The sequence below is a fragment of the Rhinatrema bivittatum genome, chromosome 1, assembly GCF_901001135.1.
Source record: "Rhinatrema bivittatum chromosome 1, aRhiBiv1.1, whole genome shotgun sequence".
Lineage (NCBI taxonomy): Eukaryota > Metazoa > Chordata > Amphibia > Gymnophiona > Rhinatrematidae > Rhinatrema > Rhinatrema bivittatum.
In genome coordinates, this window is record NC_042615.1 from 115,484,423 (window position 1) to 115,498,659 (window position 14,237).

Here is a 14,237-nt window from a genome sequence, read left to right on the forward strand (position 1 = left end):
ACCCCTTTCAGGAAGCGGGAGATGTCCGGGTGAGAGGCTAGCCTGCCGCCCCCCACCTTGGCTCTGTAGCAGGCCATCGCGGCCACCTGCACCTTGATGGAGTTGAGAGACAACCCCTTCTGTAAGCCGTTCTGCAGGAATTCCAGAATCGTGGGAATCTTGACTGTCCAAAGGAGGATGTCACGGGCTCCCCTTTTGCTGTGTTTGTTCCGAAAGGACTGGCCCCTGCCTGCGGGGCGAGATGCTTGATATGTACTTCTGTACGGTTTGAAGCGCTGTGATCCCCTGCCCTTAAATGTTCGGGGGGAGGGGTGCTGGCTTCTCTTCTTCTTGTCCTCCAGTAGCCACAGTACTGGAGATTCACCCCATTTGTCGGCTAACTTCTCCAGTTCGCTTCCGAACAGGAGGTTTCCCTTAAAGGGCATTCTCGTGAGTCTCGTTTTGGATGTCGCATCAGCTGACCAGCTTCTGGGCCAGAGTTGTCTTCTGGCTGCCACAACAGACGAAACACCTCTGGCTGCGGTGCACACAAGGTTGGAGGTCGCATCCATGAGGAATGATACTGCTGGTTCTAGTGCTTTGAAGGGTGTGGTGGTGTTCCTGGTCTTTGATAAGCAGGCGCGTGTCACCACGGCTCAGCAGGCTGCGATCTGTAGAGACATAGCTGAAACGTCGAATGACTGTTTAAGGATGAATTTGAGACGTCTGTCCTGGGCATCCTTGAGTGCCGCTTCTCCCTCGACTGGGTTGGCAGTGTGTTTTGAGACCATGCAGACCATGGCATCCACTTTAGGGAATGTCAGGAGGTCTTTGGCTGCTGGGTCCAGGGGGTATAGGGCTGCCAGGGTCCATCCCCCCTTGAAAGTGGCCTCCAGAGCCTCCCATTCCAGGTCAATCAGCTGTTGAACGGCCTGCAGCAAAGGGAAATGGCGGGAGGCCCGACGGAGTCCCTCGAGGAGGGGGGTTCATCTTCAGTTCCCCTGTGGCACTCGTGCCTGGGATAGCGAGCTCTTTCAGGCTGTGAACCACGAGGTCTGATATTTCGTCTTTAGCGAAGAAACGCCTCATGGTTCGATAAGGTTCCTGGAGGGATTTCCCCTTCCTCCAGGGAGTCTTGATCCTCGTCCGAGGTGTCCATGTCCCCAAAGTTGGGGCTTTGAGGCGGGAGGGGCACTTCTCTGGGTTTAGAGGGTCCCGGGATGTTCAGGTCCTCTGGAGCAGGCTGTGGCATCGGGAGCACTGGTTGCATGTGGACAAAAGTATGTAGGCCTTTGAAGAATCCTACCCAGGAGAAAGATGCTGGGTCTAAATTGAGAGGCTCCGCATCCCTGGGGAGCCCCATTTGAAGGAGGCTTCCGCCGGGGGTAGCCAGATCTGTGTACTGTCAGTAGATCCGGATCCCAGTGCAGTCTGGAAAGGAACTTGGCCTGGTTCACCCAGAGACTCCTCGCACTGTAGACACAGGGCCGTGGCGTCTTCATGCTGCGCAGCTCTGATGTGGCATGCTGGGCAGAGGCCCTGGGTCTTGGGCTTCTTGCCCAGTGGTGCCATGGTTTGTGCATGTAGGATTGCAGAAAACTCCGGTTTGTGCATTCAAGTGTATGCTTAGTTATGCGCTCCAGGTGCGCCAAAGTTGTGCGTGTAGGTCGGATGTGCACTCAATAAGATGTGCGCCAATGTGCGCATGGATTTACTTATGTGCCCAGCACAGTGAAGCATGTGGCTGGGCGCCTGACGCCCTTGTGCGCGTCGCTGTGCGCACGGCCTTGTGCGCACAAGTGATTTTGTGCACATGGCTCGCCTCTGTGCGCACAAATCGAATCAGCGGACAGGGCGGCGATCAAGTGAAAATGGTGACGGCGACCACACGAGCAATATGGCTACCACCTCGGAGTGTCTCCATGTGGGAGGACCCTTGTGTCGGACCGGGATCTAGCCCGGATAGGGCTGATCAACCCGGTAGCCCTGGCGCCAGCTGGCGATCTGGGCGGCTATTCGAGCCTCGGAGACCGGAGACCCTGTCTCAGCGTTTCCCGGCCTCGTCCCGGGCGGTCTTCGGCTGCGGGGGGAGAGGGAAAAGTACCTTCACCGCCGCACTCGGCACCCGCTGCCTCTCAGCTGCACCCGTTGCCGGGGGTTAAGTCCACGCCGGGAGCCGGCTGCCAGACCAAAGCCTACCTCTGAGGGATCGCGGAAATCACCTCAGGAATCTCGACTTGGGGAGGGACCCGTAAGTATCACCTCAGGAGAGCAGGGCTCGTCTGTACAGGTAAGTTTTCTACTTTGTTTTGGATTTCTTTGGTTAGAATACTCTAACGCTGTGCAAGCGTGTATAGAGTCCTGAACTGCTATGGAGACAGAAAATACTGGAGAGCAGGGCTTCCTGCGGTGGTATATGTACTAGGTCTGACATCAGATTGAAATCTGATCCATCTCCAACTGCTATCAGGAGCACACTATACCCATTGGTCCTGAGTCCATCTGCTACACGCTAGGAAATCTTAGTTTAAAAATTTGAAGACAGCAGTATGAAAACGGAACAGTCTCTTAGGTGGGTTATGAATTGCATCCCACTTTCCAGCACACTACAACCATGCCTGTAAACCAATGCCTGCTGTGGCCTTAAAGTTAGAAGCCATTTATTTTATTTTCCAGCATTTGCATGGCACTAGTCCAGGATGCCTTAAGGTTTCATAAGGGAACAGTTATGGCACAAAGCAAATGCTGGTAAATGGATAGGAAGAGGCAAGGTACAAGTAAGCTTTAAACTTTGATTTCAAAAGATCAGATATTTGGTGTATCAGCAGGGAGTTTGCGCCATAGGAAAGGAGAAAATGATTGCTTCCTGGAATTTTATAAAAACCTGCCACCATCCTACATCAACACCTTCTAAGGAATTATTTGCAGCATTTTTGTTGTAAATAAAAGTTTACAGGCAAAAAGCTGATAAGTCTGATGTAGCACAGTGCTCCAAACAGAAGGAATGCAGGAAAGACACAATGCACAGCAAAAGCATCCTTGCCAAGCAGCTTCTCACTTTTATCTATTCACAGCCCAGAGCCCACACAAAACCTGCACATTTCTCTTCTATAGCTTGCTACAAGACCCCAGCCAATGGCAATTTAAATTAACACCCATCAATAAACGCAATTTAAATTAACTAAAAACATAAATAACCCTCAAAGCTTTGCACCATCCTAAGCACATATCATGCAAGTACTAACACTTCCCATGAAAGCGCGTACACATCAGGGTACCAGGTTTAAATAATTCCAAATGAAGTTTACGTTTTGTGCACAAAAGGAAACTGGAACATGGAATAGGAACGCAGACTACCTCATGCAAACAGCTGGCAGATGCAGCAGGATAAAAGTGAAGTTTAGCCATACACAGATCTTTTCTGTCATAAAAACAGACCCCTACACCACAGTGGTGTCCTCTGACAAACATGTAGCCAGAACACCAGCCCAATCCAAATTTCTTAGCATGATAGACTATTACTTCACTTAAGACAAAGACCTCAACTCCATGAGGAATTGCACAATTTTGAAAATTACATTTTACAGATCAACTGCTTTATGTTTCATGAGACTTTCACAACTACTTCAAATTCTCATGGAAAAAGTGCACGCCATGGAACTATCACAATTGCCAGGTGCACACATGCATTTCAATACCATTACCAAGAGGCAGGAAGCAGTGTCAGATCATCCAATGAGAACCTGCAAGTTAATAATCCTGTAGACATGATGCCCTTCAAAAAAAAAACAAGCTAAAAAATTAATAATTTGGAAAAGTAACCTATAGAATGCCAGACAGGACAACTATTTACCTCTATTTCCACAGACTGCATGGTTACATCATATGCTGGCTCCAAAGCTTTTGGTCTCGTGGCATACCAATATGTGAAGGCTGCAAAGGCACCAAATCCCATTAAGGTGTTGGCTGAAATACTATTCATGTACTCTCTAACATCATCAAATTCTGGAAGTTTCAGATTCCTGAACAAGTCCTGTGCTTGTACAATGTTCATCACGCCTCCCGGAAAAAATCTGTTCACAAAGAGAAAAATAAATTCAGATCAGTCATCCATTAAAAAAGAACACAAAGTTACATACTGTACTTTTAAAATCTGCATAGTCTAGATTTCTGTACAGAAAGATCTTATTTTTCTGGACAATTAAAAGCAAGCTGGAGTTCAGTGCATCAACCTAGTGACAAATGGCAAATCATTTGGTGAATTTTGAGGTAGGGCGAGGTGCTCACAGAATGACAGGAACAGTAGAGGTTATTATGTAAGGGGTGTAGAGAGCCTAATTAAGGCTGTGGATCATTACCAGAAAGATGCTGCAAACCAACTTAGCTTAGGTCTGTCTAATCTTGGACACTAATGTTTTTAGTACAGGAGTTAAAAGGAAAGCAGTTTGTACACATGCTGTACGTCTCGCCCACAGACGCCAGCCAGAACAGAAGTGGGGGATATGTGCCGTCTCTATATAAACACAATAAATGCCTCATTCTCATGAAACCTGTGAACATAAATAATAGATGAAAACCATTTCAATCCAAATGAAAGAGCAAGTAGGTGACGAGTATAAGGTTTCTATATGAAACTGAATATGCAATTTCATAGCAACAGAAGGCTGTGCACACACACAATGCAGAACGTGCTGGCAGCCCTTCTAAAACTCCGTGGTAACCAAGAATTCAGCACAGAAGCCCGTCACAGTCACAAGTGAATATATGGAAAGATGTTAATACTGCAGCAGATATACTAATGATTCACTGCATCAGTCAGGCACACTCTTCTCACAGAAAAAAATAAATATAGAAACATAAGCACTATGACAGTTTGAACATGTAAAGTGCTATATTATCTGCTAGGAACACACCATAGATAAAGGAGAGCGCTCAAGAGCCCACTCACCACCTGTGCCTCTAACTGCCGAATGACAATGAATCTAGTGGAGAGTGGGAAAAAGCAGTGTTACCAGCTGGCACTTCCTCTATTGCCAAGGTCTCTCAGGACATCAGTCACATGCCGACCACTACAGCTGGCTGCCTACTGGGTTAAAGGTAACTAGCAGGCAAATCATAAGCCATACTTGGCCTCTGAGAGGGAGGGAGGGCCAATGATGAGAGAAGCTGCAGTCACCCCACAACATGGGGAGAGAAGGGCGAGAGACAGCAAAACAATGTTGCCTCAGAAAGCAGGCCATGGCTGATGGTGATGTTCATTAATGGACTCGCTGCCTGTTACCAGCCCATGCTTCCTACTACAAAAGGAATTTTGAAGGAACAAGGCATCTTTAATGAGAAAGACAGCTGCAGGTTTAAGAAGGACTAAACGCAGCATCATTCAGTATGTGCAGATTAGGGCTGTGCATCAAGATTTTTCTTATTTTGCTTTCATTTCATGCTGTTTTGTGGCCTTTTGTGATTTTTTTTTTTTTTAGGTTTTGATAGGATTTTTTCATTTTTTCAAAGTTTTGTTTTAAGTTTTACTATTCGCCGTTAGTGCGCACTATTTAAGTTAGTGCGCATTGTCTGTATTTGAATGCACATCATTTGAGTTAGTGCGCACTAACGGCGAATAGTGTACACTAAAAAGAAACTTCGAACAAAATGAAATTTTGGTGAACTTTTTTTCATTTCACAGTACCAACGAAATGAAACAAAATAGACAATTTCATTGAAATTAAACAAAAACATATCCCTGACCTGAGTTTGACATGTTCTGTAAAAGCAATTCTTTGGAAATGAGCACCACCCCAGGATGTTTATGCTGTAATGAAGGAAATGTCTAGTCTGAGCTCTGAGGTGAGCAAATTAATGAAACTGCTGCTAAAACAGATAGTGCAGTTTCTGGAATCCCATAGTTTTATTAGAGGTAAATCTTGTCAGATGAATCTGATCAATTTCTTTGATTGGGTGACCAGAGAGTTGAATCAAGGGAGAGAACTAGATATAGTATTACTTGTATTTCAGTAAAGCCTCTCTCTGACACAGATCCACACAGGAGACTTATAAATAAATTAAGCTCCCTTGTTATGGGACCTTGAGTGACCGACTGGGTTAGAAATTGTCTGAATAGAAGGCAACAAAGGATAGTGGTAAATGGAGTTTAATCTGAGGAGAGGGGAGTTACTAGTGATGTGCCTCGGGGGATCAGTCCTGGAATCTGTTCTTTTCAACATTTTCTGAGCAACGTAGCAAAAGGATTATCGGAATATTTATTTGTATTTATTTATTTTTAATTTTTATATACCGAAGTTCCTGTATCAGATACAAATCACTCCGGTTTACATAAAACAGTGAGATGCCCAAACGGAAGGGGCTTTACATATAACTATAAGACAACGGGCTTTACATATAACTATAAAACTATAATAACAACGTATAACTGGAACATGGTATAGAGATAGTTACAAGAGAAGGAAAAACTTTTGATATCAATATCATATTATAGTGATAAATAACAATGGGTATGGTAGATTTGAAAATAAGCTAAAATAAAGGTAAAAGTAATGCATTAAAACAGTATAAATGCGAAAGTAATAAGCGCAGTATATACAATAAAGCATATTATCTTAATGGGGGAACATGTGGAAGCGTTGATTTGATTGAAAACTCTGTTGTATATTACGCGAGAATGCGAGCATCTAGGCTGCGTTAAGTGTCTGGGTAGGCTTGGCGGAAGCGCCAGGTTTTTAGGTTTTTTTTTGAACTCGTGATGACTAATAGAAATAGGGGTGTGCATTCGTTTCCTACGTATTTGTAATCCGCAACGTATAGGGCCATATTCGTTGTATTCATGGGGAAGCGAAACGTATCGTGATTCCCCATGAATTCAACGAATCTTCGCCGAATTATTCGGCCGTCTAAAGGAGCCAAGTTAAACAAACCCCCCCACTCTCCTGACCCCCCCCAAGACTTACCCAAACTCCCTGATGGTTCAGCGGGGGGTCCGGGAGCCATCTCCTGCACTCACACCCTCGGCTGCTGGTATTCAAAATGGCGCCGATAGCCTTTGATCTACTATGTCACAGGGGCTACTGGTGCCATTGGTCAGCCCCTGTCACATGGTAGGAGCAATGTATGGCCAGCGGCCCCTGTGACATAGTGAGGGCAAAGGCTATCAGCGCCATTTTGAATACTGGCAGCCGATAGCCTTTGCCCTCATTATGTCACGGTCAGCCCCTGTGACATAGTGAGAGCAAAGGCTATCAGCGCCATTTTGAATACTGGCAGCCGACGGCCCGAGTGCAGGAGATCACTCCCGGACCCCTGCTGGACCACCAGGGACTTTTGGCAAGTCTTGTGGGGGTCAGAAGTGTGGGGGGTTGTACTTAATTCAATTTTAGCCGGGAAACGAATAAGAATTAACTCATATATGTATCGGGGGCCCCCTTGCCGAATGCAACGTATCTGCCCCCCGATGAATACGAATCCCGAATGCAACGTATGGTGTCCCTCTGCACATCCCTATATCGGAAAAGGTTTGTCTTTTTGCGGATGAATCCAAACTCTGCAACAGGGTGGGACAGCCAGGAAGGTATGGAAAACATGAGGAGGGATCTAGCGAAGCTCGAAAAATGGTCTAGAGCACTGGTTCTCAACGTGACACACCTGGCAGACAATGCTCACATGTATGACACACCGCTCCCAATTCATAGATGACTTAATAAAAAGCTTCCATATTACTTTTATTGTTGAGAACGACATAAGGGAAAGATAACAGTACTCTCTCTGAACAGAAATTACAAAAATATTTGTGCAAGCAGCGTTCTCTGTCCCCTGCGGGTCCACCGACCTGTTTTCTTCTGCTGTCACTTTTCAAGCCCAGTAGTGGACAATAGAATCAGTTATCACTGGCCCAGAAGAGAAAGAGAATTGCCATTTCTCACTGGGCTCCGGTAGGGATGGAGAACAAGTGCTGTGTCCTATTGGGCCTATTGGGTGAAAAAATCTGCCTTGTGAACCATACAGCTCCCCTTCCCTTCCCAATTAAAAATTTTGATTTATAATAGATATTACATGAAAAAAAGATATTAAAAGTTCAGTCTGAGGTAAAAAAAAATCACTTACAACATGTATCTTATATTTACATGCACTTTTGTGATGCCAACCAGAAAACCTTGCAAAAAAGTAAAGAAAAGACAAAGAAAAGACACTTGAAATCCATATGGTATTAAGCCTATTGTAACTTAGCACTCAGAAAGCCATGAGTAAAAGAATTATAATAATAATATAGTAAAATGCCCAGCATGCAAACAATAACAACCCTACCTATGAAAAGGCATCAGTACTAATATTATACCAGGCCCTAAAGCATCAAATACACCTCTTATTAGGAAAACAGAACAAACCAGGTTGCTACAAACCCCTTACACAGAATCCACATGCTGGCAGAATCTCTACAAGGCAACTACATGCTGGCAGAATACAGACAGACCCTCACCAAATACAGAATAAAAACACCAATTGTATAAACAGAAACTGAACTAGAACCCCCAAGCTAGACTCTGTATTCAGTAAAATAACAGAAAAGCAGAATCACCACTCCTCAGAAAAAAAAAAAAGAAAAGAAATATAAAATCAATAATAAGAAAATCACACTACTAGAAATAATACATATTTCATAACAGCTGAAGAACAGCATAACATCCAACAATTAAAAACTCATAAAAAATGTTCCAAAAGCATCCAATAGTTAAAATAAGGATAGAAAATATCCCTTGCTCTCCATACCTGGGAACATTTGATTATCAGGTGCACTGAGATTGTCTTGGATTAGCAAAAGGAGAGGAGGGGGGTCGTTGCTCAAACTTTCTCCTCTCTCTCTCTCATATATGCACATACACTCTTCTTCACTCTCAAATGCTCAGTCTCACTCACACAAACACATACAAGCTGTCTCTCATTCTCATATGCTCAGTCCTACACAGACACACAGGCTGTCTCACTCACATGCTCAGTCCTAAACAGACACACATACGCACAGGCTATTTTTCACTCTCACATAATCTCACATAGATGCACACACAGGCTGACTCTTATATGCCCTGTCTCACATACATAGACTGTCTTTAACTCTTATGTGCTCAGTCTCAGGCACACACGCAGGCCGTCTCTCACTCTCACATGTTCAGTCTCACACAGGCACACACTAACAGGCTGTCTCTCACTGCCAAATGCTCAGTCTCACATAGATCTACACACACTGTTTCTCTCCTCCTGGAAACAAAAGTGGCAGCAGCAGCTTCAGCCTGTCCTCTTCCAACCCCTTGAGATCAACAGAACTAATTTTCTTTCTTGGGGCTGAGGAGGCTGACTCTGTGTCTCTTCAAGGTTGGCTCACACTGCTCATTCTCCTCAATCAGTCCCGGCACCTTTCGCCTACTTATGAGAGCGGCATGGCCTCTTGTTTCCGCATGTGTCCACCTCACTTCCTCTTCCAGGCCACGCTACTAATGAGCGGCCATACCACATGTGCATTCCCCTCCCCCAGTGATCTGCCCAGGCTTGAAAATACTGACAGCCCGGGCGGAGGAGAAGATATCTGCATTCAGCAGGAGCAGAGGAGGGGGAAGGAAAAGCAGCTGCACTAGCAGGAGACTGGGGCGGGAGCATGGTATTCTGACCTCGGAGGTGGTCACACACTAGCTTGTGCTTTGTAACACAGTGTGAGTCATGACACACTGGTTGAGAATAAAGGGTCTACAGAATGCTACATCTTGAGGGTTTTGATGCCTTCTTGTTTGCTGCTTAAATCCCAGTCTAGTTCATAAAATGTAATATATATATATTGGAAAAATCAAATTCACCTTTTATGTCTGACTGAAAAAGTGGCAGAGTGCATAGATATTGCTCGTTAAGCTATGCTCTTCCTTTCCGTTTGGGTTGCCTTCATCCAATCTCTACCTCACAGAGGGTCAGATTTTAAAAACGTACGCACGCACGGACTTTTTTTAAGCGCACCCGGCGCAAACAAGAGTACGCCGTATTTGAATAGATATGCGTGTAGCCGCGCGTATCTTTTAAAATTCAGGGTCGGCGCATGCAAGGCTGCGCAAAATCGGCAGCCTACGCGTGCCGAGCCGCACAGCCTGCCTCCGTTCCCTCCGAGGCCACTCCGAAATCGGAGCGGCCTCGGAGGGAACTTTCCTTCCGCCTCCCCTACCTAACCCACCCCCCCCAGCCCTATCTAAACCCCCCCTACCTTTATTATAAAGTTACGCCTGCCCAAGGCAGGCGAGATTCGTGCGCGCCGGCCAGCTTCGGAGGCCTCAGCCATGCCCCCGAAATGCCCCCAGGCCGGAACCACGTCCGCAGCCCTGCCCCGGAGCACCCAATGATGCGCCCCCCCCCCTGACATGCCCCCCCCCAGGAAAGCCCCGGGACTTACGCGCATCCCGGGGCTCGGTGTGCGCAGGGGGTGGAAAGGGCAGCTTTTCGGGGGCTACGCGCGTATCTTACATCGAGAAATACATCGATAAATAATTTTAGCATTTTGGGTCTGCTATATTATGTATTACATGGGACGAGGATTCAGGTACAATTCTACAAGCCAAAGATGCTAACTTGTGATAACTCATGCTGAGATTGAATACGACAAAATGCTGATGGCTAGTGAAAGAGCCTAGATCAACATCTTCAAGTTTCTATAAACCACTTTCCTAGCTTTTATTCAAGTCCATGCAAAGCTGTGTACAGCCATATTTGCTGAAACTACAGAAAACTGTCTACTGCTCCTGTGTGCATTCTGACACCGCAAGGTGATTATGTTATTCTCCTGTTTTACCAAAACAAAATAATCACAGACACAAGACGCAACAACTTCTAAGAGAAAAAAAGTCAGCAAATGTCCAGAATGCATTCATTATGACCCACAATTGACATCACCTCCTACTATCACACTGCTGAAAAAGCTACAAGAAATGAAACAAGAAAACTTCAGAGTACCTTGAAGAAAAATAATTATATATGGTTCAGACACAGCTTTCTTAAATTTATATGATAATTTTTGGTAACATACTGCTCTTTTCTTATTAGACAGGTTCTGTTATTTCTTTCTGTTTTATTCTTAGGTTTCACAGATAAAAACGCAATCAGTTTTGTAAATTTAATTCTTGTAATTGTATATCTGTGTATTTATCTGTGTATATCTTCTGGAATACCATAAAGTTTAATAAAAAGAAAAAAAGAAAAAAAAGAAAACTTAAGAGAATTTATCATCATGACACCAGTTTTGGACCCAGACTTATTTACCAGATACAGTTTTGTCTTAACTGCTAGCAAGTCCTATTGTATTTTTCTTGTAAAGATCTTGCAGGATCTTACTCTATTTACAAATTCTGAGAACCCAAGTGCGTGCAAATATGTAAACTATAATCTGATTGATAATTTAATGATACTAAAATTTTAATTTATTTGGGTGACTTTCTGGTCTCCAAGAATTTTTCCACACCTGCTGAAATCTTTTGATCTACCGGCCTTTTAAAATTATACAGCAAAGAAACAAAACCTGAATATTTGTATCACCTATCCTCTAATTAGACTGAGATTTAATGAGGGGGAGGACAAATTAAATAGCCAAGATGCAGAATATTCTGTTCTTGTTCGGTCTGGATTGCTGTAATGTCTGTTCCCCCCCCCACCGGCAGATAAACAATGTTAAGGCATATTAAAAGAGTGAATGTGGGGGGAAAAAGAAAAATATTGTCTTTGTATAGGTCACTAGTGAGACCCCACCTTGAGTACTGTGTTCTGTTTTAGAGACCATTTTGAGGATGGAAGTAAGCATTTCAGAGAGAAGTTATAAGACCTGCAACAAATCCTAGAGGCTTAAGACACTCCAAATGTACTCACTGGAAGAAAGAAGGGATGGATGAAGGATGCAATAGAAACAAAAACTCAAAAGGCCTCAGAGTGCAGGAAGGTGAAATTTTCAATTAAAAAAAAAATTAAAAGTACACGGGATCATAATCTGAAGCTGCAAAGAGAAAAGTTCAGAAAAACATGAAAAAGCAGGTTTGCTTACTGTAAAAGGTGTTTTCCATGGATAGCAAGATGAATTAGCTATGACATGTTGGGTGACATCATCCAGCAACACCAAACAGACATCTCTCTCCAAGCTAGTAGAGCTTTTGTTCTACTGAGCATGTGAAGTAATTCTCACTTAAGTGTTGCCCTTCAGTCAATTTGAGAGTTAAATCTAGCTAGGTACTCAACTCTCCAGAGAGGTGAGTGGATATTTTAGCATAGCTAATTCATCTTAACTATGTAAAACACTGTTTACAGTAAGCAAACTTGCTTTTTCTGTCAATAAGCAGGGCTGAATTAGCCATGACAAAGGGGGACTTCCAAGCTGAGGGTTGCAGTAGAGTGATTATTGAAAAAGCAATCCAGACCCCACCATGGAATGTTGACTACTGGGTGATCAGGCTACATGACATTGCTTGTCCAAATTTATTGTTATCCTTTGATAAATAATCTGGACAATAATGGGACATAAAGGTATGTACAGATGTCCAAGTTTCAGTTTTGTAGATGTCATCGAGAGGTGCAGCTTGTAGATGAGCCACTGATGCAGCCTTGGTGAGCCTTTATAGAGTCTGTAATCTGGATGCCTATTAGGGTATAGCATTATGCAATACAGTCTGTTAGTCAACTGGACAATGTTCATTTGATCACTGCTATGCCTAGTCGGTTAGGATCGAAAGAGACAAAAGCTGCGAAATTTGACAATGTGGTCTAGTTCTAATTTTGTAATAAATTAGTGCCCTTTTACATTCCAAAGCATAAGAACATGCCATACTGGGTCAGACCAAGGGTCCATCAAGCCCAGCATCCTGTTTCCAACAGTGGCCAATCCAGGCCATAAGAACCTGGCAAGTACCCAAAAACTAAGTCTATTCCATGTTACCGTTGCTGATGGCAGTGGCTATTCTCTAAGTGAACTTAATAGCAGGTAATGGACTTCTCCTCCAAGAACTTATCCAATCCTTTTTTAAACACAGCTATACTAACTGCACTAACCACATCCTCTGGCAACAAATTCCAGAGTTGAATTGTGCGTTGAGTAAAAACGAACTTTCTCTGATTAGTTTTAAATGTGCCACATGCTAACTTCATGGAGTGCCCCCTAGTCTTTCTATTATCCAAAAGAGTAAATAACCGATTCACATCTACCCATTCTAGACCTCTCATGATTTTAAACATCTCTATCATATCCCCCACTCAGCCGTCTCTTCTCCAAGCTGAAAAGTCCTAACCTCTTTAGTCTTTCCTCATAGGGGAGCTGTTCCATTCCCCTTTTCATATTCCTGTGTATATGGCCTCAGGAAGATGGCTTGATTAATATGGAAAGCTGATATTTTCAGTAAGAATTTTTTTGGATGTGGAGCACTACCCTATTCTGAAAGAACTGTATGTAGGGCAAGTAATGAATTAGTGTTTGAAGTTCACGGACCCTTCTGGCTGCTACCTGGAACAGAACTTTCCATGTTAGACATTTAAGAGAAGCTGACTCCAATGGTTTGCACAGCAATTTCATGAATTACACTAGGCTAATGTTTAGATCCCTTGGAACAGGTGGTTTTGTGACTGGAGGTTTTATCTGCCATAAACTCTGCATGAACTTGAACACTAACGGATAAGTGCAGATAGGTTTATTCTTGATCTAAGTATGATAAGGGGCTATAGTGTTGAGATGCACTCTTACTGATGAAGTGCCGAATCCTGAAGCAGAGAGGAAGCAAGTAGCTAAGCAAATTTCTGGGTTCGCATGAGAATGGTTCCATGGAATTTTGCTGACACCATGTGGAAAATCTTTTCCATTTAAAAACATAAGGGAGATAATTTTCAAAGGAGTTATGCGCATAAATGCACAGAAGCCATTTTCTCGAGTAAAGTTAAATTTATGCGAGTAAATCCTATGGACAATTCAATGACATACATTGAAAATTGCTACAAACTCCACTTACTTAAATAAAATGCATTTACACATGTAAAACCCAATTTTAAGCATGGAAATGTTTTTTAAAATCAGGCATAGGCTCTTCCAGTTGATCGTTTTCTTGCAGATATAATGATGTCCTCCATTTCCTTTAGTAAGGACAATCCAACAATTACTGAACATTCAACATCCACACCAGCAAACTGAAAGATGGTAGGTTTGAATAAAACAGACATTCTCTTCTTTGGTTAATAAGGATAGATCTGATCCAAGATGG

At 43.6% G+C, this 14,237-nt stretch overlaps 1 protein-coding gene across 9 annotated transcripts in view; it reads right to left on the minus strand.

Moving 5' to 3' along the window:
- ACSL1 (acyl-CoA synthetase long chain family member 1) overlaps nt 1–14,237 on the minus strand; it is a 292,962-nt gene that overhangs the window by 232,117 nt on the left and 46,608 nt on the right. For 7 of the 9 annotated variants that reach the window (XM_029585776.1, XM_029585969.1, XM_029585859.1 and 4 more), the window contains exon 2: nt 3,833–4,052. In XM_029585776.1, the coding sequence (XP_029441636.1) occupies nt 3,833–4,033 (201 nt within the window). In that variant the 5' untranslated portion in view covers nt 4,034–4,052. Of the gene's footprint in view, nt 1–3,832; nt 4,053–4,892; nt 4,956–14,237 lie in introns of those variants that run through there. The other 2 variants (XM_029585706.1, XM_029585928.1) reach the window with 2 other exon arrangements.